General features: G+C 41.1%; 1 protein-coding gene and 1 long non-coding RNA gene across 2 annotated transcripts; one reads left to right on the top strand and one right to left on the bottom strand.

Moving 5' to 3' along the window:
* Positions 1 to 6017: 6017 nt before the first annotated feature.
* On the top strand, positions 6018 to 8483 carry LOC139591174 (uncharacterized). Its single transcript, XR_011679574.1, has 4 exons — positions 6018 to 6230; positions 7752 to 7796; positions 8056 to 8139; positions 8240 to 8483. It is a non-coding gene; the product is annotated as an uncharacterized lncRNA (long non-coding RNA).
* On the bottom strand, positions 7676 to 26254 carry CEBPZ (CCAAT enhancer binding protein zeta). Its single transcript, XM_071429441.1, has 16 exons — positions 26081 to 26254; positions 24184 to 25709; positions 22870 to 23101; positions 22379 to 22553; positions 21935 to 22023; positions 21424 to 21477; positions 20635 to 20737; positions 19688 to 19756; positions 18456 to 18522; positions 17043 to 17143; positions 15657 to 15714; positions 10822 to 11021; positions 9771 to 9854; positions 9225 to 9286; positions 9057 to 9138; positions 7676 to 8340 (listed from the first exon to the last, which is right to left on the bottom strand). Exons 1-16 carry the CDS (start codon positions 26234 to 26236, stop codon positions 8201 to 8203), a joined length of 3198 nt encoding a protein of 1065 aa, XP_071285542.1. The 5' UTR covers positions 26237 to 26254; the 3' UTR covers positions 7676 to 8200.
* Between the last annotated feature and the right edge of the window lie 13 nt (positions 26255 to 26267).

The raw sequence follows: 26267 nt of genomic DNA, 5'->3' as shown, positions 1-26267 counted from the left end.
TGACTGCAGGATCAAAACAGGATCCCCAGCTGACTGTAAAGAAGAGAAAAAAACATTGGTGTGATCTTTCTTTCTAACTGGTTACATTTTTTCTGTACAACTGAAGAATTACCTTCTGCTGCCTGTTAGTTACATCAATGCAGACAAAAAGAACAGCCTGTCCTTTCTGTGGTACTGTCTGTACAGGAGAATGACAGAAGCTTCCTCTGAACTTCTGTAGGTAAACAGTTGGCACACATAAACATTAATCTCACCATGTCCTTCCCTTCTGTGACTATACTGTCCTGTAAACATCTTTTAACAGACAAAGCCTGACATCTAAAATATGGGTTGCTAATGAGATATTTGGCCTAATGTGGAGAAACACAAAATAAACAAACTGCCATTTTATTAACACTTTGAACCCTGCAGCATTTCCTCCAACACTAAGTGGCAGAATGTTAACCTAATGACGTTGTCCAGCTGCCATGCAATTCCCTCACCCTTTGCTGGAAGAACAAATACCCAGAAGCAAAGCAACTTTTGGACATTTTCCCCTTCTGGCATTAAGCGGCTCCCATACTGTGACATATGGCCATCAGGAAATTAATTATGGCACAGCTGTTTTCCCACTGGTCCCATTCAGTTGTTTTTAAAATATTTTTTCTGTTGCTTTTTCAGCTACAATCAGTATCTGTAAAAATACAGATCTGTCATGAATCCTGAGAAGAACTCATCCCTGGAGCTGTAACTGGGGAACTTTGTGTTCCATTGTTATGGAAATGGAGAACTGAAACAGCTGTATCTTAAGGGTTTTGAAACAACACTACTATGTGGAGGGAGAGAAAGAGGCCACAATTTTAGATCACTCATCTACCCTGGCAACCAAAGTGAGAGAATAACCAAACATTTTGCAAACAATGACATAGTGGGAGTACAAAATATTTTATTAATAAAGGCATGTAGAACAAACTTATAATCATAATAAAGATCCTATCACCACTTCTAAGATTTGTTTATGTCATGAAGCCACTGTACAGAGATGTAACTGAGAGACTGTAATATTGTCATTGAATACTATCCCATAACTACCTGGGAAATATTAAGGAACCATTTGTCAACCTCCGGTCAGGAAAATCTCCTTTATAAAACCACAGCTGTTACAATCATCTCCCATTTTGCAATAATTTTCTTGAAATCCTTAAGAGACTATAATCCTCAGAGAAGCATAAACATTGCTGAAAACACATTGTTATATATGATAGAGATAATTCATGCTGTAGAAATAGATATATGTATGTATAAAATATTAGGAGAAAATCAAACCTATGTTTGTAACCACTCTGGCCGGGAACAGCATTCTGTTCACATTGTAACCAATTCCCGGACGGCGTTAAGATAATATCAAACCTGTTACCCTATGAATGGGGAAGCCCTGGGCCTTGAGCTATGTTTGCAATCGCTCTGACCAGAACGGAATTATGCACATGGTAACCGATTCCCAGACAACGGAGACAATACCAGATCTGAATAGGACAGACTGGAGCTATCGAGGGGGTTTCCTCTGGCACCAGCATTTGGAAGATATCATCTGGACCTTCCTGGAGATGATTAATGGAATGTCTCGAGAAGTTCACAAGACCATGCTCCTGGACTGATTAAATCTACGGTACTCAAGGATCCCATCACCTACTCCATGTGAATACATCTTTCGCCTGGGTACCCAGACACTTGTCTGGGTCTTGGACACTGTCTTTGTCTGTTTCGGCTCAGGTATGGATTCAACTTGACATGCAAGGAGACACAAAGAAATAAGTGGTCATCTCTGCCTCAGGCAGAATAAACTGTACATAAGCTGGCTGGGAAGAGCACTGGGGGTGAACCTTAGGGGCAACTGCTGTCACTCTGCCAGCAGGAACCCAAGGTCACCCAGCACCTAAACCCAGGGCTGACGCTGTCTTGGCTGTGGTGGGATTTCAAAATTCTCTATTTTTTTTGTTATTCGATCTAATAAATCTCTGTTAAATTTTTATAAATTTGGCTACAGATTTGATCATTTATAACAACATTATACACATTAAACATTTTTGCCAGATACATTTTATTTTTTCCTGCCTCATGAAGGAAAAAATTACAATAATAAATACATGGAAAAAATCTCTATCCCTTAACTAATTATTTGTTTCCTCTCTGGTGCATCTTGGAAGTGCTAAGTATCTGCCACTGCTCAGTGACCAAGTACCACAAACACTCAAGTTTTAACCTCATGAGTCTTTGTAAGAAACTCCAGCAATTTCAGAGCACTGCAACAGCTCTACCTATGTCCCTGCTTATGTCAACTCCAACACCCCTGAGGCTACTGTAAATTGTAGGGGGTGCTAAGACAGCCCAAGTATCATGAGACTCCCATTGTCTCCAAGTTGTTTTCCCTCAGTGCCACTGCTTGGGTGCAAAAAAAGGATATGGCCCCAGAATTAGTCTTGCACACTGATACTGTCAGAGATGAGGCTTGTTCTTGGAAAAATAAAAAGCCACTATAACTTTTTCTTTGAAAATAGACTTGGAGAGGTGATTATAATTCAGATGTGTTATCAAAATCCTTAGAAATGGAATCTATTTTATCCTCTTCAGAATTAAACAGAAACAGAAGAGAGAATATGTTTTTTACACAGGTGCAGCAATGATTTGTGAGAGTTTCCTGTGTGAAAGAGCCCCTAATCAGAAGGCATTATCATCCAAATTATCTTCTTTCCTATTTTAGGAGAAATAGCCTTACTTGCTTCATGACTTCATTTTAATAACTTTTTGTGCAGGACTGCAGGAGAGAGAAAAAATAGTTTTAAATGGAGAATTTATTTTCACTAAAATTATATTTACCTGGATCTCCACATTTAATAAAATTAGTTCTGTGCTTACACGTATACTCTGGACAGTTGTAAATATCAAATAATTTAGATAAGCCATTTCATACTTGCACTAAGAAACCCAGAGAATAAAATAAAACATGTCTGGTATTTAAATAAGGTGTCAGAGCCTTCTCATTACAAAGCTTAATACAGTATCATAGTCATCAAACGACAACACCAAAGCACTCAAATGTTTATAAACAAAGTAATGTTTTCCATTAACGAGATCCAAGAGCTTTGTAACTGTGACCTTCCTGAATCACTTCTGGAGGCAAAACTGATTCAACAATGCACTTACTATTTTTTTAATATATTCATAACGTAGGCAGTGGTGAAAATGATGAGAGCTTTCCTGCCTTTTACAGAGAGACACATAAGAAGATTCTGGGTAGGAGAAGGAAGGAATTAGCAAGAAACTCCACTCATTCTGCTGAGGGAAGTGTCTGCCTCTCTCCACTACCTTGGGTGAAGGGCAGAGTCACCTATTCACGGTCACTGCCAGTGCATGTCCCCAGCTGTGCCTGTAAGGCATGTGCCAGAACAAGTGCTAGAAGAGCTGCTCCCCAGACACCTGCATCCCTCCCCACCCCTGACCCTTTGGAAGGCATCTTGCAGTAAAGCCTCCCCCATGCTGCATGCTCTCCCATGCTGCATCCCGTTCCAGCATGAGCCTGTGGCCGGTTCCTGGAGCTGCACCTCCGAGCCAGCTTCCCCGAGGCTTCCGTGACCCCCTGTTTGCCCCTCTGCTGCTCTGCCGACTGCTGGCAGGACAGAGCAAGGGCACAGGGTGTTCCCCTTGACCCACAGCAGCCTCCCCGTGTCCTTGTCGGGAAGTGTCCCCCACGACTGAGTTGTGGAGCTGACATTTTTATTTCTGCCTGGTGGTACTATGGCTTGGTGGGTCCAAGTGTCACATCAGGGGTCAAGAGGGAGCCCAGCAATTTCTAGTTTCAGACTGGGGCAGGTAATCTTTCCTTTTCATTCTTTTTCCTCTAGTCTTGCCTTTCTTCACCTGGCATACAGGCTTTTCCACCAGAGTGCCCACCAGGCAACAAGGTGCTGCACTCCTCAGCAAACCACGGGGAGCTGTGTGCCTCCTTTCCTACTGAACAACTGGCAGTGGTCTTTAGCAAAATATTCTCCTGCTGAGCTACCACAAACTGTCTGACCTTAACAGTGTGAGATGCCTTTTTTTCTTTATCTACTCATTCTTTGGCCTTCGCAGGAGAGGTTTCCTGAGTTACTAAATGTCAGAGACAACCCGTATCATGTCTCCACACCTGAACTCTTCCAAACTCCGTGAGAAATAAAAGCCAGTACCAAGATATGACAAACAAACTCTGTGTAGGGTCCAGCAGGAGTCTGGACCCAAACCCAACGGGACTGTGAGCTCCTTAAAACAAAAATGCATATTTTACACTTTGTGCCTGCTCCTTTTTATTTGGCCTCTTACAGTTCAGTGCTCTGTCTCACAGCTGCTATAAATTCACCCCAAACACTACAGGCATACTTTTTAAGCCCCTAAATACACTCGTTTCTTTCCAGATCAGAACTTGCCAAACAATGCAAATTCTATATGCTAAATGAGACCCTGACCCAGGACCTTCTCTGGTTAGAGCCACAACTGCTACAATGATAATGCAATTAATTCCTTTCTTAGATCCATGTTTTCTCCAACAACCCTAAGCTTCTGCTGCTTGGGTTGATCCTGTTCACTTAAAATCCTCAGAGCAGGAATTACTTTACTAAGAAATACCACTGAATACAAGCAATACTTGCAAACTCAGCCACCAGGGAAAAGAGAATTGGAAAATTAATCACCCTGTAAGAATGAGCAGCAAAAATATTATATCTAATCTTACAAAACACTAGCAGAGGTGGGGGAAAAGCATCTTACATAGAAAATTAAGCCCTATTAAAAGGAAAATCTGAAGAGCTTTTATTTTGGCAATAAATATTTCAGTCCCGTAATATGAGTTAATAGCAATATGAATAATAGAAGACAATGAAAATGCAAGGAATAAGTTGACTGTCTTTAAAAACAGACCATGTGAATCTACTTGTTGATGGGGCTAAGAACTCATAGATAGGGAAGCAACAGAAGAAACTCTTAGCTCTAGAAAATGTTACTATCAACACAGACTACTGCTCAGTCAAGGCCACATTAAATTCCTGATCCTAGAGAAAAAGAACAAAGAATTAATGGAATTATGAATAGGTTCTTCTTTCTTTTATATAAAGGGGGGTGCATACTCGAGGGGGACCATAGAGCAGGTGATTTGGGAAGTCCATGCCTTCCAAGTACCTCTCCCTCCAATGGGAGGGAGATGCAGACAGGAACTTAGGATAAAAAGGGGGTTGTATCCCCCAACAATTTGAGAGACCCCCATGGGAAATGCCCATGGCCTTCATTCAAATAAAGTTAAAAGGACTCCTTTGTCTCCTTTTTGGACATAAACCTCTGGCATCGTAGGTTAATTCTCCTGACACTTGGGAGACACACTGATTATGTATTTCAGAGTTGCGTAAACCTGAGAGCTCCAAGGTATTCCACAAATCAAGCACGCCAACTATCAGAAGTTTTTACTATTTATACCATTTAGCTAACTAAGGAATTAGTGTTCATTGGCTGCAAATGACATAGTTCCCTTATTAATTAGTCTTCTATCTTCTGTTAGATAATGATTGTCTCACTTCTCATGCTCATCAGTCAACATGCTGTCTTTCTCTTCTTGTGGGTCGACGGTTCTCTTGGGTCAGTGGCCATAAGTCGGTGGTCACAATCTGCCCCTACCAGAAATTACCTTTTACCCAGTCAAGCTGAGTTTGCTTTATCAGTTTCTTCCTTATCATGGGGGTTCTGCTGAATGTCTTTGTGCCCATTATCAGTAGTCCGTTCTTCTCGCCTGGCATTATTAAGCTCTCCCTAGGTCTGAGCTTACTGAAGCATATCGCGCCCAAGACCTTAACAAGGCAATTCTACCGACAAGTCATTTGTATTTCTAACACCTGGCCATCACTTAGCGCTCGCCTGTTACCCGCTACCTGCCTCACGGATTAATGTCTTTTCTCGTGGATTACGCCGGATATACAACAAAGCCCGCCTTTTCCTGAGATTTTTACACAGCTCACATTCGCACCGCTTGCCGCCAGGCGGAGCGGCCGGGCCGCGGCCATGACGGGCCCGTGAGGCGGAGGAGCGGCAGCGCCTGCGCAGCGCTGCGGGCGGCGGAAGGCGCCGAGCTCCGGCCATGGCGCGGCGCGTCCTGAGGGGGCTGCTGCTGCTGGAGGCGGCGGGGCTGCTCGGCGCCCTCCTGCTCTACCGCGCCATGGACCGCAGCCAAGGTGCGGCGGGGCGGGCGGGGGCCGCTCCCCGACGGGGACGGGGGGCGGGCAGGGGAGGCTCCTCCGCGCGGGGGCCTCCGGCGGTGCCCGCGGAGCACCGCGCACCGCCCGGGGTGTGTAAGGAAATGCCGCCGTGTGGGGTCAGGAGTTGGGCTTGGGTGAGTACAGGCGCACAGGGCTGGCTCGCTGGCCCTAGCATTTACCTCTGAAGAACGAGCTGCTGGTGTGGTTTTACAAACCCAAGCCCGCGAGCAATCAGTCCTTCGGGGGGCAGCACGCCACCACACCAGGAACAAAAAGGAATCCTGCCCGGTGTTATAGTAGCAGCACCGGGCCGGATAAGGATTTGAAAGGAAGACACGCTGTCCGCAAATGAGGCAGGAAGTGATCAGTCCAATTTCAGGCACCTGTTGTTGAGCCAGGTGATGGGAAGGGATGTCCTGGCTGTGTCTGGGTCTCGTAGCCTTTGCAATTTGACATTTCCCAGGCTGAGGACAGAGCCGGCTAGCAGGAGGCGGCCAGTGTTGTCTCCCAGGTTATTTAACTTTAGTCTCTTAGACTCAGGATTCCGTGCCCAGGTAACACAGAAAGAATAAGCAAAGCCCTAGTTTGGTTACTACAAGGAGGCTTGCTCTGCAGAGCAGCAGCCTCTCTTTGCATGCAGGGCTCTGCAGGGTCAGGACGAGCCAAAAGGCAGATGCTGCTTTGGCTGGGAGGGCAAAAATCCACCCATTTCAGCAGTGGTGTGGTCTTCATGCCGAGTACAAGCTGAGCTTTACCTTCGCATCAGTTTGCATTTGTTTTCCAGGATCCAGATGGTGTCAGGCTCTTAAATTTCAGCCATCTTTGCATTTTTATCAGAAAATACATGTAACAAAAATATGGAGAACAGATGTTTTCAGCCTATTGTAACTTGATGCTGGGTGTTCATCTTTGGGATTTTTTTTCTCCTCTTTTGCAATTCTTATATCCATTTGCATATTCTCTATAATTGCAGTTCCATAAGGTGCAGTGGGCTAATCTAACAGCTCAGTGAACTCAGAGGCTTTTACTGCTTTTTTTGTGTTAGTACTAGAATGGTTAACATCCTTTTACAAGCTGCTGTAAATAATTAAAATAGCATAAACCTGTTGTGATTTTCTACTGGGTTGTCAAGAGCGGCCCACGGAATGATTCAGTGAACATCTAAATCTGCACAAGGAAACAAAATTTCCCTGGTTTTACCTGCATGTCAGTCTATGAGAGGCATGCAGCTTCCTGTGAGTTGTAGGACTTGGTTATCACAATTGTAAAGAAGCTCAAAAAAGACTGCGATGATGGAGCTACATGTATGAGTAACCTAAATAAAGTCTCTGAAATTATTTTTTAAAAATAAATTCCTATCACATCGTTTAATGGTGGCTGAAACTAGCAAAATTTAAACAAATTTTGATGAAACAACTCTAGTTAGAAAAATAGTGCATTTAATTATTCATCTTAATATATGCTGGGAAAGTAACTGTGATTTATCTTTCTTGTCAGATTTCAGATACACAATGCAGAAGAGGTTTCCATTAATTCTGGAAGGTGAGTTTGTAGTCGTTGGCTTCAGGATGGCTGAAGCTTCTGTTGCATCTTAATATATACAACAATATCTTAGAATGGCTTAAAACTTTCCCCAGGAGACACTGCAGAAGTTTTTATTGTTAAGGCATGGCTGGAGTGTCAGACTGTTGGACAGAGACCTTAGAGCTGGAGGGTTATACACTGAATAAAACCAGCCACAAAGGGGCTGCTCATCAGATATGTCTAACTTAGAACTGACATGGATTTTGCTATTTTTCAGTTTATTACAAATCCAATGAGCGGTCTGGAATTCATGGCATAAGGGAGAATGACCAGATGACGTGGTTAAGCAGCAAGAACTGAAGTAAGAAAGAATAAATATAAAACTATTTATGAATAATTATTTTTAAATGTTGACATCAAGTTCATCGTCTTGATTTCTTGCCTTTGAACTTGTTTTTCAGCCCTCTGTGCCTGAACTGTTTCTTCTTTTTGATGATGCTTTTCACATCCCTGTTGTGAAGCCACTTGTCACGCTCAATTTCCCACTGGATCTGTTTGACATCTGGAGAAGAAAGATGAGAATTTAGGAGCCAATGGATACCTCTGACCATGATGTGGCATGCAGATCAATCACGTCCAAGTTAAAACTTGACTACTGTATTTATTAAAGTCAATAAAGTGCAAACTGCCTTTTTTTCTGAGAAAGCTGTGGTTTTTTCATTTCACAAAACAAACCTTACCATTTCAGTTTTAGACACTGCTTTGTATTTTACTAATGCTAGACACATTTCCATTAGGAGCAGTGTTTATTCAGCCAGCATATACACATGTAATTCATTAGAATTACTTTGGGAAAAATACTTTCTGCTTCACTGACGCTGCAAGGAGGCAGTCCAATAGGTAGGTAAAGACACCAGTACCTCATGCCTTCCCTTCGCAAGGAATCAAGGCCGCTTTACCTGAGCAGAATTCACACAAATGCTTGACAAAGAGCATCCTGCCTGTCCCTGTTCACAGTGGGAAAGGGCCAAGGACAGCCTCTCCCTCTTTTCTGAAGCCTTATTACTCCACTACTCCCACTTGATTTTTAGCACTGGGCATCTCTTGTCACCGGAGAAAACTGTCACGTTTTACTGATGCTGAGCTACCGTCCCTGCTGTGTGTGGTTTCTGACCCTGTGTTCCAGTTTAAGGTGGTTCATCTTTCATGTACAGAACCTGAAGGGAAAGAAGTGAATTTCAGCATTACAAGTGCCAGCTACTTGCAGCATGTACTTACTCGCATTATCTCTGTTGGCCATGGCGTTCATCCCGATATTGTCGAACTTGGAGCCAGCATTTTCATCCAGCAGATAGCCAAACTTTAAAGAGAGAAATTATAGTATTCTGTTACAAAGCAACAGGTGAAATGCTTGATCACTTTTTGTTAAGCACTGATCAAACTCACCTCTTCTGCAGATGCCAGTATACCAGCATCTTGGAGTTTTCTCTTTTTTCCTCGCCTGGATCCTTCAAACAAAGAGTATTACTCTTATGAGACACAACTTCAAGTTCCCAAAGACACTAAAACAAGTTTTACCGTGTTTTAAATGTTTAGAACTTTTTCTTAATGAGATTACCTGCATTAGCTATGTTGGAAATCTTTGTTCCCCATCCCTTCTAAAAGAAAAGGAGAAAAAAGAGTTTCCAACCAAGAATTAAATAGCACAAATCTGTGCATCAGGTGTAACAGATGTAAAGCACCAGTACAACTTCATCCTTCTTCAAAATTTCTCCTTCAATTCTCATCTGTTCAACTGCAGATTGTTACCATGAATTATGCTGGCTGGGGATAACCTCCTTTTAATTTATGGTTTATTCAAATCTGAACCTAGATCCAAAACATGATAATCTGCTGTAGTAAATCCCTCTATTTGCTGTAGTAAATCCCTCTATTCCAAAGGGTTTTGAACTATTTTATTTCTATTAAGCTTTCATGTCAGTGTTTTCTTACCTTCCAGTGATCCCGCAAAATTCGTATCTTTCTTTTTCTTTCCTTTTTTACTGACAGATTTCAGTTGCTTGTCATTGTTTGAGTCTGATGGGGAAAAAACCCAAATCCGTCAGTCCCCAATTTTCACACCATGTACATGTATTTAAAGTGCAGCAGAGACTAAAATTCCTTTCTAGGCATACTTGTCAAAATGGTCCAAGTCTTTAAAAGGCAGTGCACACAAGCAAATCTAGTATTTCCTCAAGCTGGACCATTAAAAATTGGTCTTTGGTGTGCTGTTCTTTCTGTTGTTTCCACAGCACCGAAAGGAAATGATACTATGATACATAGAATACAAAAGCTAAAAGCAGGCATTAGGTAAACCTTGAATGTCTGTGTGGCAAGTTTGGTGAAATAATAATCTCATGAAAGATTGTGTTAACAACTGTATGAGCAGTTTGCCTCCTCTACCCTCAGTCATCTTCCTGTGACCTTTAGTTATTCACTGAAATACTCCATTAATCTCTGTTTTTCCAGCCATATGCACTGTATTCTGCTTTTCAGGTGAAAAAATAAAATCATGCAGGTACAAGAACCAGTTACTTACTCCAGTGGCAATAAAAACTTGAGTGCCTAGCTGTATTAACAAGAGTAAGCTGTTACATGTGAGACAGCCATTTCAATAAAAGTGACTTCATCTAAAAAAAACCAGCATTAACTATGTCTGAAGAAATACAAAAATTATCAATTATCAGATTTTTTTTTCTCCTTGAGCTCTTTTAATATTTCTGCCTAGTGAAGCCAGTTATTTGTGTATAAATTTTTGGAATGAAAGAAAGTTGTCTCATTTGGAAGTTTTTGATGTCTAATTCCCACTCTCACCTAGGAGATAGTGCCTGGAAATGCTTATCTTAAGACTTCATTGTATAGAGAAGGACTTGTCATTTCTTTGCCTAAAAGCCAAACTTCCCACCCAGATAACTAAACTGGAATTTGCATATGTAGTTACATATTATATAACCTATTTTTAAAGCTTTTTCTTCTTGTTTTTCAGTAACAAATGGCACTTTACCTAGGTCATCATCATCTTCAGACACATCCATAAATACACCTCCCTCTTCATCCATATCCTCTTCAAAGTCTTCATCCATACTTCCTAAGGAGACTTCCTCATCATCCAGATCGCTGAAGTCATCTTCATCATCAGAATCCTCCCAGTCAGCACCAGATCCCCCACCTTTCTTGCCACCCTTGGGATTTTTTTTTATATTACTAAAAGAAGATGTAACAAGCTTAGCACTTCATCTGGAAAAATACTGTTTGCATCTAGATGACATCTATCTACTGGCAAAGACTATGTTAGGAAAGTTCAACATCATTGCAAACTGCTACAAATGTAGGCTGTGACCTAAAATATACATATTATACACTTGTAGAGAGCTTTTTGGAGAATTGGTTAGCTGAGAAAGGACATTCCGATGTGATACCAATGGATAAGGGTAAGAGAAACAAGCTGGGAACTGAGCAACCGGTGCCCAATTACTGACGAAGGTCACAGTGACCTTCTCTAAAACGGGAAGACGGGGGAGAAAATTGCTTGCCAGAAAATGTAGTTATCCCAAGGTAGAGAAATTAGAAGAATGTACACATAGAAGCAAAATAATTGTTAAGAGATAGAAGTAGGTGTGTTTGATTATAGTGTGCTTTAACCAATAATGAGCTCAGATTTTGCAATATGCATAAGCTTCATTAACACTAATATAAAAATGTGTAAGCTTTCAATAAACTTCGAGATTTGCTATTCATCGCATATGGTGTGTCGCATCTCTCCCGCCGTTACGACAAATGGTGACCCCGGACGTGTACCTTCGGGACTAGCCACGGTCGGAGGCGTAAAAGTCAAGTGCAGGTCCTTTCGCGGCTGGGGACGGCAAAAAACACCGCTGAAAAAGGAAGGTGTTCGGCCCCGGGTGAGCTCAGAGGAGTGCCCGGCTGCTACGTGCTGCCGGACCTGAATAGAGCCGCAAGAAGCGCGCAATCGTCGTTGAAATGGATAAAGACAGGCAAGCAGCATATGATTTATTTACTGACTTTTTACGAGGGCGTCAGATTAGAGGGATAGATTTACAGAAAGAACTTCCTGGGTTGTTAGATTATGGGTGTGCACAGGAGTTTTTTCGTAATCCGCATACAGTGCATGAATTGTCAGAATGGCGTATATTCGGGAATAAGTTGTGGCGTGCACTCATAGATGAGGATAAGACCGCGAGAGAGTTGGGAAATTTATGGCAAGTCGTGCATGCTGAATTCTTGAAATACCAGGCAGAGGAAAGAGCTGCCCAGCAGACTAGTGCAGCCCGTGAAAGCAACAGGCGTTGCAGAGACTGGTTTGGGTCCCCGCCGATACAAGCTCCTGCCCTAAAAAGCAGCTCCCTGCAGCTATCGGCTTCTGCCGCGGGCAGTAGCCCCCCCGCGCGTATTCCAGCCGTGCCGTCCGCGCCGCCTGCCCCGGTGTTGAACCCTGCACCGCCTCCGCCTCCTCCCGCTCCGGACCCGCACCCTCCGGAGCCCTGCCGCAGCGCACAGCCTGCAGCCGCCCCGCCGGAGAGGCTCGTGCCGGCCCCGGCCCTGGGCGACTCAGCAGCTGCAGCGCGGCCGCCTCCCGCTCCGCAGCCGCCAGCACCGCTCCGCAGCCGCCCCGTCCCCGAGCCGAGGGGGGGACGGCAGGACGGGCCTTCCACCCCCCGTGGAGCAGCGGGCTCCGGTGAGTCCGCCCGCCCCGCGGCTGCCCGCAGCTATCACCACTTCGGCTAAACCTGCCTTCAGCCCGCAACCGCCGGGAGCCTCGGGGTAGACCTAGCAACAGCAGCAGACAGCGATTTTGGTGACTGTTCACCCACAAAAGTCCCAACGAGAGTAAAGAGACCACTCATTATTGATGAATTATCTGTGAGAGTTTTGCTTTTAGGACATTTCTCGGCTACAGTGTTGGGATTGTTTGTTTTATCTAGAATAATGGACGCTGGCTATGTAGGGGAGAGTTCTATTATGCTGTATATTCTTTTTCCACCTATGCGAATCGAACAATGAACTGTTAGATGAACTTTGACCTTTGTTAAAGGGAACTAATCCAGCACAGCCTGTTCGTATAACCCCTGAACGGGCTGAAACACTGCAGCAGATATTAGACCGTGTTACACAAGGCAGTGTTCAGAGACGTGATTTTGATCTCCCTGTACAGCTGACAGTTTGGTGTAGACAAAAATTTTTTACTGAGTGCACTTACTTAGCATAACAGAAAAACGGGGGAGATATGGGCCTTAGAATGGATATCTCCTCCACTTCAACAACATAAAACCCTTCTTCAGAAAATTGACATTTTAACTGATTTGCTCAAAAAGGGTCGTGATAGGACAGTGGAGTTAGATTTAATGCCCAAAAAGATCACTAAAGTCCTTATCAGATGCTATAACTGCTTACACAGATGCAAAAAGAAAATCCAAACAACTGTTACTCATTGTATACATTTATATGTTTAGAAAACTGGGCTGGATGTCATGTAACATTTAAAATTATAATTTAACCTGAATGTTAGTTTGCACAAAAAAAACAACTCCCTCCAAACAACAAAAACAACAAAACTTCCACTCAAAACAGATACTAAAATATATAATAGACTTCCAACCATAATATTAATATTATTATTATTGTTATTGTGGACAATTTTGATGAATAATTACCAAAAGGAATATATTCATCCCTACTGTTTAAGCATCAATTGACTTTTAAAACATAAAGCATAAACACTGATGTTTGAGGCCTAGAAAACATTCATTCTATTGTTTAAATAATGATTTCAGTCTACAGGAAAACTGTTGCTTAGCTTTTCCTGTAACATCGAACAAAGAGTATTTTGTACTTAGTTGTTATCCTTTTTCTTTGTCCAAGTGAGAACACAATATGTCATTTAAAATATTCTCTCATTTAATTTACATTTTAATCTGAAAGAGAATATGAGTTTAAAAAATCATACCACAGCATTAACGTCCCTTTGTACTTAAAAACATATTTTTTGTACCTGTTCAATTTAAAGCAAACCTGCAATACTCTAAGCACCTGACTCAACCTGTAACTTCCCCATCACTTCTTATATTTTTTTCCCTCTGAAAATAACCAGTGTGAGCTGTAGCTTGTCTCACATGTGTTAAGTTCTTCACTGGCTTTGCATAAGGAGATTCACAAGCACATGAGTTATTCTACACTGCTTATTTGTCTCAAATATCCAATCTAAAACACATCATCTGATTTGTATTTCTTAATATTTTATAAGTGAGTTAGTTCTGAGTTATTTTTCTCTGTTTCCTGTGTTTAACCAAGATGCTGAAAGACTTTGTTGATACGTCAGACTTCACTGAAACAAAGGCTTCACACAGATCAGGCCTTGGTATTGATGGATAGCTCAAATCTTTAAACTTAAGATCTTAGTTACGTTCTATTATTAAGATGAGTATTGTAGTAACTATTGTAGCTTTGTTGTTAGTATTAGTTTTGCTTTGTTTTTGTATATGCTTGCAGAATATGGTGAGAAAGATGATAACTACTGCATTTAATCAAACTATGCTTGTTCAACAGAAAAACAGGGGAGATGTAGAGAGCTTTTTGGAGAATTGGTTAGCTGAGAAAGGACATTCCGATGTGATACCAATGGATAAGGGTAAGAGAAACAAGCTGGGAACTGAGCAACCGGTGCCCAATTACTGACGAAGGTCACAGTGACCTTCTCTAAAACGGGAAGACGGGGGAGAAAATTGCTTGCCAGAAAATGTAGTTATCCCAAGGTAGAGAAATTAGAAGAATGTACACATAGAAGCAAAATAATTGTTAAGAGATAGAAGTAGGTGTGTTTGATTATAGTGTGCTTTAACCAATAATGAGCTCAGATTTTGCAATATGCATAAGCTTCATTAACACTAATATAAAAATGTGTAAGCTTTCAATAAACTTCGAGATTTGCTATTCATCGCATATGGTGTGTCGCATCTCTCCCGCCGTTACGACATACACTCATGTTTTCAACATTAGTACAGGCAGTTGTGTTATAAAAGTCAACCATTTTAAGAAGTTCTGGAGAGAATCCTACTCTGAAATTAGCAGAAATGACAGCTTGAGTATTTTATCTCCTCTGTGTGTTTGCTCCTTTTCAGAAAGTCTTTTCTGTAAAACACAAACTGCTCTATCAAACACCAGTAGAGATCACAAAAATGTTTCAAGTTTCACTAGGAGTTTAGACTTTAATTCTGCTGTTGCATCAAGGGAAAAAGTCTCTGTGCAAATTCAAACACTTTATTATAGATACTTTGAGTAAAATAGAAGCTGCTTAATCATTTACAGTTGGACTCAATGAACGTAAAGGTCCTTTCCCACCTAAATGATGCTATGATTAATGGAAGTGCTGACTGCAGGAGAACTGAGCTCTGTGACTCTGGATCTCACAAAGCTTATTAACTGTGTTAGGTCCAGTTACAGCCAGTACTTATGGCAGCACTGCCATTATGTCTCAATCTGTTCCTTTTGTACTTGGTAATTCTCAAACACAAACCTGAGACAATGAAAAACAAGATTTTACACTGCTTACTGGGTCACTCCATTGTATAAAATAAACAATTAATTAATTAATTAAGACAATCCAATACTACAAGTCTCATTTAAGGGCTATAAGCATCCCAAAGTCATCATGAACTATTTTGGGACATGCAGAAAACCTGCATTACTCAATGTAAATCTGATATTGCCTTTTTTGCAAGGTGATATTCTAAATCATTCTGAAAAAAGTCTATCTCCTTTCACAGAGTAAAACTCTATACAGATACTAAGACAAGAGGAGTACGAACTAATCTGAAGTCTTACCCAGCAAAATCAAGGTCATCCTGGCCCACAATGGCATTATCAGCAGCTTCAAAAGTATCTAGGGAGAAAGAAAAATGTTATTACGACAAAGAAATATGCAAGTCATTGCATCCAGCAGGTACAGGAGTTGTTGGTGCAAGTCCAGAGGAAGGCTACAAAGACGACCAGAGAGCTGGAGCACCTCTCCTAGCATTGAAGTTCAGCCTGGAGAAGAGGAGGCTTCAGGGTGACCTCACTGTGGCCTTCCAGTACCTAAAGGATGCTACAAGAGAGCTGGACAGTGACAGGATAAGGGGGAATGGCTACACACTGAAGAGTTTAGATTAGGTATTAAGAAAAAATTCTTTACTGTGAGGGTAGTAAGGCACTAGAACAGACTGCCCAGAGAAGCTGTGGATCCCATCCCTGAAAGTGTTCAAGGCCAGGTTGGACAGAGCTCTGAGCAACTTGTTTTGTGGAAGGTGTCCCTGCCCATGGCAGGAGGGATGGAATGAGGTGATCTTTAAGGTCCCTTCCAACCCAAGCTATTCTAGGATTCTAGCACTGCAAAATATCTAACTTTCAGATAGAGGGTCATTATTTGAAGCTTCTGAATTTATGAAGCAAATTCTATTAGAGATACTAATAATAAAAGACAAATGCAATTTGTAACAGATTCTTCTCATAACTAAGACCCCATTAATTGACTGACTAAGAACCCTGATAAAAGAATGTAGAATTCTCTTAAAATACAGTACAAAACAGTTATGGAGAGTTAACTGGATTTTTTTGAAAATACATATAAGTAAAATTTTAAATAATAAAATAATGGACACTTTCTGGTACACTAAGAAATTTAAATTCTGGAACAAATTAAATTAAATTCTGGAACAAATCACACACTAATTCCAAAGCAAAGTACGTGCTACAGAAAGAGCTAAGGCTACTGCAGAAGTTTGCCAATGACTGTCCTGAACTCATAACCACAAGAAAGACGGCCCAGCAGTAAAGAAAAGGCCCAGCAGTAAAGAAAAAGTAAAGGCAAATGTTACATGCTGTTAGAACAGGTTACTCACACTACATTAGGAAAAGAACAAAAGGGCATGAACTGCCACTCATGAGTGTAAGTTCAAAATCAGACAATTTCCAGCCACTCAAACAATCTGACTACTGCAGTGGTGGGAGCAAGGCCTCTTTTCCAAACAGCCACCCAGACAGCTCACACAGCACACAGCCGGAACTGCTGTCGGCAGTACCACAAAGAGCAACTGGAAAGCCAGTTTTCTCCCACTGCCATATTCCTCTATCTGGTTCTTTTACACAATATGAACTATAAAAAGGATAAATTAGTAATTTGGAAAATCTGGGAATACTGGGATATTTACTGCAAGAAGAACACAGCCTTACCCAATGCTCTTTCAAATTCATCATCATCCACATCTTCCACACTTTCTTCATCATCCAGACGCTTTTGTTTCTCTCTCTTCTTATCAAATTTTGAATAAAATCTGAAATAACAGACACAAAATTACAGGGGGTGGTCTTTATGACTTTTTTAAATAAAAAATCTGCAAATTTTTTCCCATGTATGTTGCCAGCTGAAAACTGTGATTGTTTCAAACACATCTAAAATCAAGAGACTTGTACTTCCTTTGTTTATCAAAGAATCAGTCACTACTGTAATATTTAAAACAATGAAATTTCACTGGCCAAAGGTGGCAGAAGTTATTTTCAACAAAATGAATTTATAAAAAACCACAACAAAGATGTCAAAATCTGCCTCAGACTGAGAAGGAAGAAAGGATCAAAATCAACTTGTATATAATTGAGAAAAAATAAAGAAGACATTCAGCCATCAAGTTTTATTAAATTTTCTCACATAGGCCTCTTCTTTTGGGTCTTAGTTTTATCTTCTGTCTGGCTTTTATCTTCTTTTATCTTCTGAAAATGGCTGTTATCTTCAGCCATTTTCACCTTCATTTCATGTTAAAGAACCACCAAACACGGAAAGGCAGTTTTGACCATATACAAAAGAGTACTTTGTACAGAAGACTTCAAATGTATAATCTCAGTTTCAGCCATCTCCAATGTAACAATACTGTCAACTTTTCAGACAGAGGCACATTTTTAAGAAGCTTTTCTTTAATCTTGAAACTAACACCACTATTGTATTTATTTATTAGTAGTATATTGCTCAATATTATAGTATCAATTAATTTATAATAAATGAAGGTAATTAGAATAATAATTTGCTAAGGAGACACAGGTAATCAGTATTTTGATCTAATAAAAACAAATCTTTGTCAAATGCATATCACTTCAATTTTAGTACAACTGTATTTTTATATCATAATCTAAAGGGAAATTCAAAGAAACAGAAAGAACTAGAAGTAATAAAAATCCAAATACTCTGAAAAGTAGCTCCTCTTTCTTTTGCTTTGTTCCATTCTAATAAGCTTTGATATTAATAACATAAACAAGCTATATTCCAGCTTTTATTATATGCATAAGAATTACAACCCATGAGATATTCATCATTACCCACTACTTAAAGCTTCTCTATTATAATGTCAGCTTACTTAATTTACTTAAACTATAAGCCCAAATTGCCTTTGTTCATAGGTGATATTCTTTCCTAAGCACTTTTGACAAATGTTAAAATTACGTCCAAGAAAATCACTATCATCTTAAGTCACTCAAATTAATCAAAATTTCCAAATACTTGAAATACCAGAGAATACTTACAAAATGCAGTGGGTTTTACTGGCAGTGCATTAAAAAAAGAATACTTAAAATGGACATTCACAAGTGTTCCTTTACCTGTGAAAGAACACTTCATCCACTGGGATTTTGCTTTCATCTTTGGCCCGGAATTCCTTACTGTTGACTGCAAAAACAAAAAAAGAACTGATTTTACCCCAAGTTGAAATGCTGGTTATTCTTTACAGAGCTTAAGCAGCACACACAGACAGAAGCAGACACACAATGGTGTCATCCATTCAATAATGGGGAGCTTATCTGAAAAGCTCTTCAAACTACCACGGAAGGCAATTTTGACCACATACAAAAGAGTACTTTGTACAGAAGACTTTAAATGTGTAATCTCAGTTTCAGCCATCTTCAATGTAACAATACTGTAAACTTTTCAGACAGGTGCAGGTTTTTAAGATGCTTTTCTTTAATCTTGAAACTAACGTCACTATTTTATTTATTTATTAGTAGTATATTCCTCAGGACAGAATTGCTCCTTCAACTCAGAATAAACTAAAAAATGTGACAAAGTGTATAGGCTAAATTTTCTACTTTCAGCTTTATCAGCTGTAAAACCAGCCATAGAAGTACACCAGTACTTACTAATCTGCATAACTAAAACCTCTTTGCAACACAACAGACCCAAAGCTGGTGGAAAAGCCCATCCCTTGGAATGCTACAGTAGAGACACTGCCACAGAAGATGGTACTTCTTCTGTCCTCAAGCAGCATGTTTTACTGATAGTTTGCTCTGTTTTTTTAACTGCTGTTTTTTAAACTACATCCTACTCTTGATTGTTAGAAACAGTGGGACTGGACAAAAGGCAGTTTATTTCTGGAGGCAGGAAGACTCTTAGGAAAATAACAGTGCCAAAGATACCTTACACTCATCCTAACAACAGCTGCAGCTGTGGCATTGTGTGGAGCAATCTATATCACTTAATGAAAGAATTTAATGTGATTTAAATAATTATACAGATCCCTTTTTCTGGTATTTTAAGCCATTTTTTCAATCATAATAAACAGAATAAAAATGGCTATAGAATAACTGACTTTCTCTACATATTTTTTTCTTCAAATGATTCAATAGATCCAAAGTTCCATCTGTGAAGATTCCATACATCCTTACAAGAATATGAGGTCTGATCCTGAACATCAGCATGACCACTTCACTCCTGATGGATGGCACTTTCTTTTATTGCTAAGACAAACAGTATAGACAGTGCAGATGACACATCTACATCAACCAACCAAGGATTTTTTAGTCATCATAATCTTAACTGATTTAAGGGGCAGACTTACCTGCAAGATTCTGCATATCCTTCATAAACTGCTTCTTCTTTGGCTGCATTACCACACTGCTGGTGTTTTCTGTATCAGAATATAAATCAGAGAGAATTTTTATTTGATGACTATTGATACAGAACTGTTAGGAACAGCTGACAGACCAGTGGGTTGTGCTGCCATCCAGAATGACCTCAAGAGGCTGGAGAAATGGGCTGACAGACACTTCCTGCAGTTTAACAAGGGGAAGGGCAAACTCCTGCACTGAAGGAGGAACAACCCCAGGTACCAGTACACACTGGGGGCTGCCCAGCTGGAAAGCAGCTTGGCTAAGAACACCCTAGTAGTCCTGGTGGACACACAGCTGGCTGTGAGCTAACACTGTATCCCTGCAGCAAAAAAGGCTGATGGCTTTCCTGGCATTTGTTAGATCACACTTGGAGCCCCGCACCCAGGTCTGGGCTCTCCAGTATAAGGCAGACATGGGCATACTGGAGAGAATCAAGTGATGCGTCACTAAATTGATGAAGGTGACTCCACCTGAACACCTGGAAACACTTTTCACTGTGAGCACAACTGTGCACTGGCACAGATTGCACAGAGAGGCAGTGGAGTCTCCACTCTTGGAGATATTCAAAAGTCTGGAAAGTCTGCTCTAGGTGTCTCTGCTTGAGCCCATGACTTCACAGGTCCCTTCTAGCCTCAACCATTCTGTAGTGTTCACATCTCCCTATCCCTTGCTGATTCCTGCAAAGGGAGCAGTTCTGCCCTGCAGGTGTGAGGGGCAGGAGGATGTGGCTGTCAGCTGGCTCCGGGTTGCAGACATCTCTCTTGCAGCCCTGAAGACTGATCCCACTCCTGTGTTCCACCACATGCACCCCAAATACTTGGCAAGGCCAGTCTGAGAGAATAACAATTCAGAGAGCACCTATAACCAGGATCATATGGTACAGAGAAGTGCCTACCTTTGCCTTTGCTGAGCTTGGGATTTCTGTACACAAAGCGATCCAAGAACCTCATTAACGTGAAATCCTGCAAAGGGTCACCGGAGTATTGAATGTGATTTCCCTGAAAGAAGGAAAAAGCCAAAAAACATTAAGGTCTCCATTTTAGAAAGACACCATCTAAACACAGAGGACACAATCAGTTCAAGAACAACATTAAAACATACTTTAAAAAGATAAAGATTTGGGGATACTATACCACATCATCCTGACCAGGTTCTTCTTTTTCCAATTTCACTATTTGCTTAACTAAACCACAACTCCTTTGCTTTGTTTCAGTGCTAAACTGCCTTCCAATGTATCGTGCTAACAGCAGTTAATACTCAACATCATTTCAATACTATATTTTCAAATGAAAAATAAATATTTTAAATACATATTTGTGAAAGTTGGAGTGATTTTGGTACACAACAGTATTTAAAAAAGAATTTGTTCCTGTAGTGGGGTTTCCCATCTTTAAAAAAAATTAAATAAAAAGATATAAAAAAACCTCTAATAAAGCTTTAAGAATTATATAACACCTACATTTCTACAAAACTACATTTCACAAACTTTTGTGAGCAGTCTCCTTTACATATAACATTGTCATTCTATGAAAAGCTTGACATTTTAGAGTATGAGAAGAGTTCTGCAGAGCTGCTAGTTACCCATGAAGTGCAAGGAGACGTTATAATGTATTTTTTCAAATGGCAAAAGACACCTGACATAAAATATCAAACTTCAAAGCAACAAGCTAGCAAAAGCACTTACTTCTAGAATTGTTTTTGCAAACAGGGCCACAGACGGATGAAAGTGTTCAGAAAGCTGAAAAACATGAGTCATTCATTTATTTCTAATTAAAAAATACATTGTAAGACCACTCTGTGACTTACTAAATAACAGACATACACATAGCCATGCAAGGCTGATGAAGCACTTTAACAACTGAAGAACTTCAAGTTCTAATCTTTTATTTGCATTAAATACATTTTCATTTACAATTTTATTTAAGTCAACACTAAAAAGCTTTAATGATCAAAGGTAAGATCCAGCAGTCAAAAAATATTATTATTGTCCAAATCTCCACTTAAAAAATTTCTATTCCCTACTCAAGAATATCAATATTGTATGGAACATACACAAGCTTAAAGCTGAACGCGTCAACTTTATCCTTTCTGTTGTTACTCAAGCAGCTACTTCAAGAATAATCAAGTTCTTTTTCTTCTCTTCATACAAAGGCCTCACTTTTAAACTCAACAACAACAATTCAAGAATGTCCTACCTTCTTCAGTTCCCAAAGGCTTGTACTTTCAGCACCACAGTATAAAGGACTTCTGTGCAGAGGATCATAAGAAGCTTCACCCTTCCTGCCTGTGGGGTGGAGGGGAGCAAAACAAATTTTCTCAGGCAACTTTACAAAAGTATTATTCTCAATTCCCCATAACAGTAATGCTGCCCATCACTCCCAGCTGGACAGGCCAGGGGTTCATCTGGCAGCAGGAAAAGGCTGTACTCAGCTGCCCTCCACAGTGAAATACACTAGTCAAGAGTCTCTTCATCACTGCTGAGGTAACAGATAAATTGCTCCGAGTGGTCACTTTCAACCAAACTTCAATTTAAAAACTAAAATAATGTTTTAATCACTTAGTCTTACAACAACTCTTGACCAGCATGTCCCTGTTATAGACTCTTAGCTGTTAAATTATGTATTTTCTTGCTGATTTACCTCCCATATTCAGATGATGAACCCACGAGGCTGATGAATTGGAATTGTTTGTTTTAGCAGAACTTTCCATTGTATTTCTCTTTTCATCTTCTACTTCTTTGTCAGCATCCACAAATTTTTCCTCATCCTCTTCAGCCTCTTCTTGATCCTTAAAGCACTCTTCATCATCTGATCCCTAAAAAACAAAAACCATTAGCAAATAGCTTTTCCTTTCCATATTTACTCTGATTTTTTAGAAACATGCACATAAAGTTCTTGAGCTACTAATAAAAATTTAAACAAATGATGGTTGATGTTTAAGAAATACGGATTTTTGTCCTTGATATAGCACTTAAAGTTGAACTTTACTGCTTAGAACACACAACTCTAATGGTCCCTCCCCATCTCAAGAAACATCTTAGCAAATGGTTACTAAAAGACAGGTTAGGAAAAGGTGCTTATGAAAACAGCTCTTATTGAAAAAGCACTGAGATAAAGAAACCATCTTATACCATGTGATCCTGTAACTGGGCCCTTAACTCTGGTTTTACTTTCAGAAGCTCAGACAGAAGGTACAGGGTTCCACAAATGAAGGGTGGCATTTGTCCACAAGTGACTTGAAGCAGCCTCTTCACAAAGGCCTTCACACGCCGCAAAACAACATCTGCCTTCAGCGACTTATAGACAAGGTTTAGAAACATGGATGGCTTTGAGCACGATGCTAAAGCAGGATCTAGAAGCTTCCTGTAGGACACACAGGAGAAATTTTGCTGATTGTCACAATGCACACAGGAGAACAACTGCTATTAACAACAATTACCTACATTTTTCAGAGTGCCATCTAAAAAACAGTTTGCTCCTCAGTACTCCATACTATTAATTTCAAGCCTGAACTGTCAAGAGCTGTGTAATATTTCTGGATATATACGAGACACTGAAGATTAAAAAAAAAACCAAACTGCCTTGGTAAACAAACCATTCCAAGAATATAAAAAGAAACTGAGTTCTACTGAAAACAGTTTCAAAATTTGAGATATTCAGTGTTAAGAAACTAATCTGATTTGTTCATTTGTTTAAAAAAAGAAAGCAAATGGTTAAAATCAGCACTTCACAATCAGATCACTTCACAATCAGATCAGACATTTGTACTGGCAAGTTCATTTTCTGCTCCAATTTTTTTCTAGGCTGTCAAGCACAGTAAGGCCCTTACATACACTGCACATTCTCAGGGACCTTGAAATTCCCATTTTAAAAAATCAGTAACTTCCTCTTGGTCATCTAAACAGAAGCCTGTAAGGATCCTATAAAGAGTCTAAACAATCAGCTGGGACAAGAAAAAAAAGCAGTACTTTTATAACACAAGTGTTTCCAGCTACACAAATTAAATAATCTATAAAATTTAAGATAATATCCCTCCTCCTCAAAATAAGGACCAAAAAAAAAAAAAAAAGAAACAAGATTTTAGGCTATTTACAGGCCTAATTTACAGGCCTAATTACTTTACAGGCTAGTACTTCTAAAAGTGATTTCAGAATAGTTATCCATTAGTTTCAAATAACATCTGGAAGCAAAGGAAGCCACCAGAAGAGTGGCAAAGGATGAAATGCACATGTGCTCTTGGGACCTATCACTGTCTTTTGTTTTTATCCTCATGTTAAATCAAAGAAATCATGAATTTTCTTCCAGCTCCTACAAAACATCAAGAATTTTAGCCAACAAACACAAAACCAGCAAGATCTTAAAAGCCAAGTGTTTCTACAACTTTAAATTAATGGTAACTACTTCTTAAAATGGAATGTATATAAAAATGCAAACCTGCCACTTACTTGTACAGTGCTGCATAGTACCTGTCCGACACAGTCTGCTGAGAGTCCATCACTTGAAACAGCAGCATCAGGGCCTGGACACTGGTACTGAAGTTCACAAGATGCAGAACTTTGAACAAGGTGTTCATTTGCTCTTTCACTTTCTCATCACCAGTCTCAGCGTAAGGGTAAGCTCTGTTTACCCCGCAAAGAAGAGCACTGAGCATTTTGGATTCAACATCCTTTTTCTTTATACAGTTCCGGAAAAAGCAGAAGTACAAAGTTATCAGCTTGTTAGCCAATGCACTTTCCTCATGACTGAGGACTATCTGATTTAGAAAGCAGATGGCATAATACTGAGTTTTCACGTTGATGTTTGAGCGGTACAGAAGCCTCTCCACCTCACTGCACACTACTCCCTTCATGTTTGGATGCTTGTGAAGCAATGTCTCTAAAAGATAGGAGGCTTTGGTGGCAATCTTGTTCTGAGGGTCACCCAGTTTGTTCACCAGCAGAACCAGCAGAGCTTTCTCCTGCTCAGGCTTGTTACAGAGCAGCTCGTGGGACACTGCCAGCGCTCGGGATTTCGTGGCTGTCAGACAATCGTGGCTCAGTGTTTCCAAGGCCTGCACGAAATCTGCTATCTGCAGCTTCAGGTGATGCTCAAAGTACCAAAGGATCAACCGCCTGTCTCTTGAGTCCTTGTTGCCACTCGACATCTGCACTATGCTGTTAAGGGGTCGCTGGGAGAAAGACCACAACTTCCGATTGTCTGGTAAGATATCTGTAATGAGAAGCTCCTTGAAAGTATCTAAAGCCATAAGGCTCTGCTGCCTGCTGCCCTTTTTCTTTATGAGGTTTATCAAGTTCTCAACAAATTGGAGACTGTGGACAGCACTGTCCTGGATGAGAAGGGTCATGGCTGCCATCCTGTCAGCCAAGGTACCTGAGGACACAACAGTTTTAATCCATGCTGAAGAGGCCCCCTTCTGATAGTCTGTCTTATTCTTAAACAGGTCTGTCTCGTGTTCATACAGCTTTTGGGCCAGGGCCTTGTACTTGGACAAAAGTGTCTGATTCTGTGGCTCTGGAGAGAATTCATTTGTGTATTCCATATCATACCATTTGCCCCCCGGTTTGATCAGGATTGCTTGCCTAGCATGAAATTCAAAATCTTCTTCCAGCCTTTCTTTCTTTGCAGAAGGCTGCTGGCCCTGACCACCACCAGCCTGCTTCTTCTTGCTGTCTTTCACACTGCTTGCCTTTTCCTTTCCTTTTTTTTCTTTTTTCCCCTCTAGTGAAGGACGATTTGTTTCCTTCTTGCTTTTCTCTTTCTTTGGAAGCTTCTCTTTCTCCTTGCTGCCATCATCATCACCATCATCCACATCCCCCTCCACCACCAGGCAACTCTTTGCATACTTGTTGAGCCCCAGGGAGCTGACGAACGCCTCCAGCTCCCCTTCCTTCAGGTCATCGATCGTGTCCTTCTTGCCGCCATCCACCATCTCACTCTCCTCATCCACAGCACACAGCATGAGGTAATCTTGCTGCGGAGACACGGCGCATCTGTCACGGGCAAGGTTTGCCAAGACTCCCAAGACTTCCCCACAGAATCCCTGAACGATTTGGGTTGGGAAGGACCTTGAAGCTATCTAGTTCCAACCCGCCTGCCACGGGTAGGGACATCTTCCCCTAGACGAGGTTGCTCAGAGCCCCATGCAGCCTGGCCTTGGGCACCTCCAGGGATGGGGCATCCACAAGTTCTCTGGGCAACCTGTCCCAGAGCCTCACCAGCCCCTGAGCACAGAACTTGTTCCCGACACCTGCGTGGGCCCCGCACATCCCGCGCCCCACAAGGGCCCGTCCGGGATGGGGGTCCCGGCCGCCACGTGCTCCCGCTCCCTCCCCGCTCCCTTACCTTGGTGCCGCCGAGGCGCAGCACCTCTTCCAGCGTGAACTCTCCCGCATCTCCGCCTCCTGCTTCTTCATCTCCGTCGTCGTCCTCCTCCTCGCCGCTGTCGCCGCCCGCCTTCCTCCGCTCCCCCAGGCCGAAGTCCCAGAGCGCGGCCGCCATGGCTGCCCGCCGGAAGCGCTGCCGCGCACAC

Source organism: Agelaius tricolor, unplaced genomic scaffold, assembly GCF_023055355.1.
Source record: "Agelaius tricolor isolate 1412-34295 unplaced genomic scaffold, bAgeTri1.0.p SCAF_1, whole genome shotgun sequence".
Lineage (NCBI taxonomy): Eukaryota > Metazoa > Chordata > Aves > Passeriformes > Icteridae > Agelaius > Agelaius tricolor.
The sequence above is the reverse complement of the archived record's forward strand: the minus strand, read 5'-3'. Positions and strand labels throughout refer to the sequence as shown.

What these genes read in the sequence shown, in the direction of transcription:
- CEBPZ (XM_071429441.1), bottom strand. Translation starts at nt 26,236, where the DNA reads ATGGCGGCCGCGCTCTGGGACTTCGGCCTGGGGGAGCGGAGGAAGGCG. An exon ending in TTGCAAAAACAATTCTAGAA is followed by an intron (nt 20,738 to 21,423) that starts GTAAGTGCTTTT and finishes TCCTTCTTTCAG; the next exon opens with GGAAATCACATTCAATACTC. An exon ending in GGATATGCAGAATCTTGCAG is followed by an intron (nt 18,523 to 19,687) that starts GTAAGTCTGCCC and finishes TTGTTTTTGCAG; the next exon opens with TCAACAGTAAGGAATTCCGG.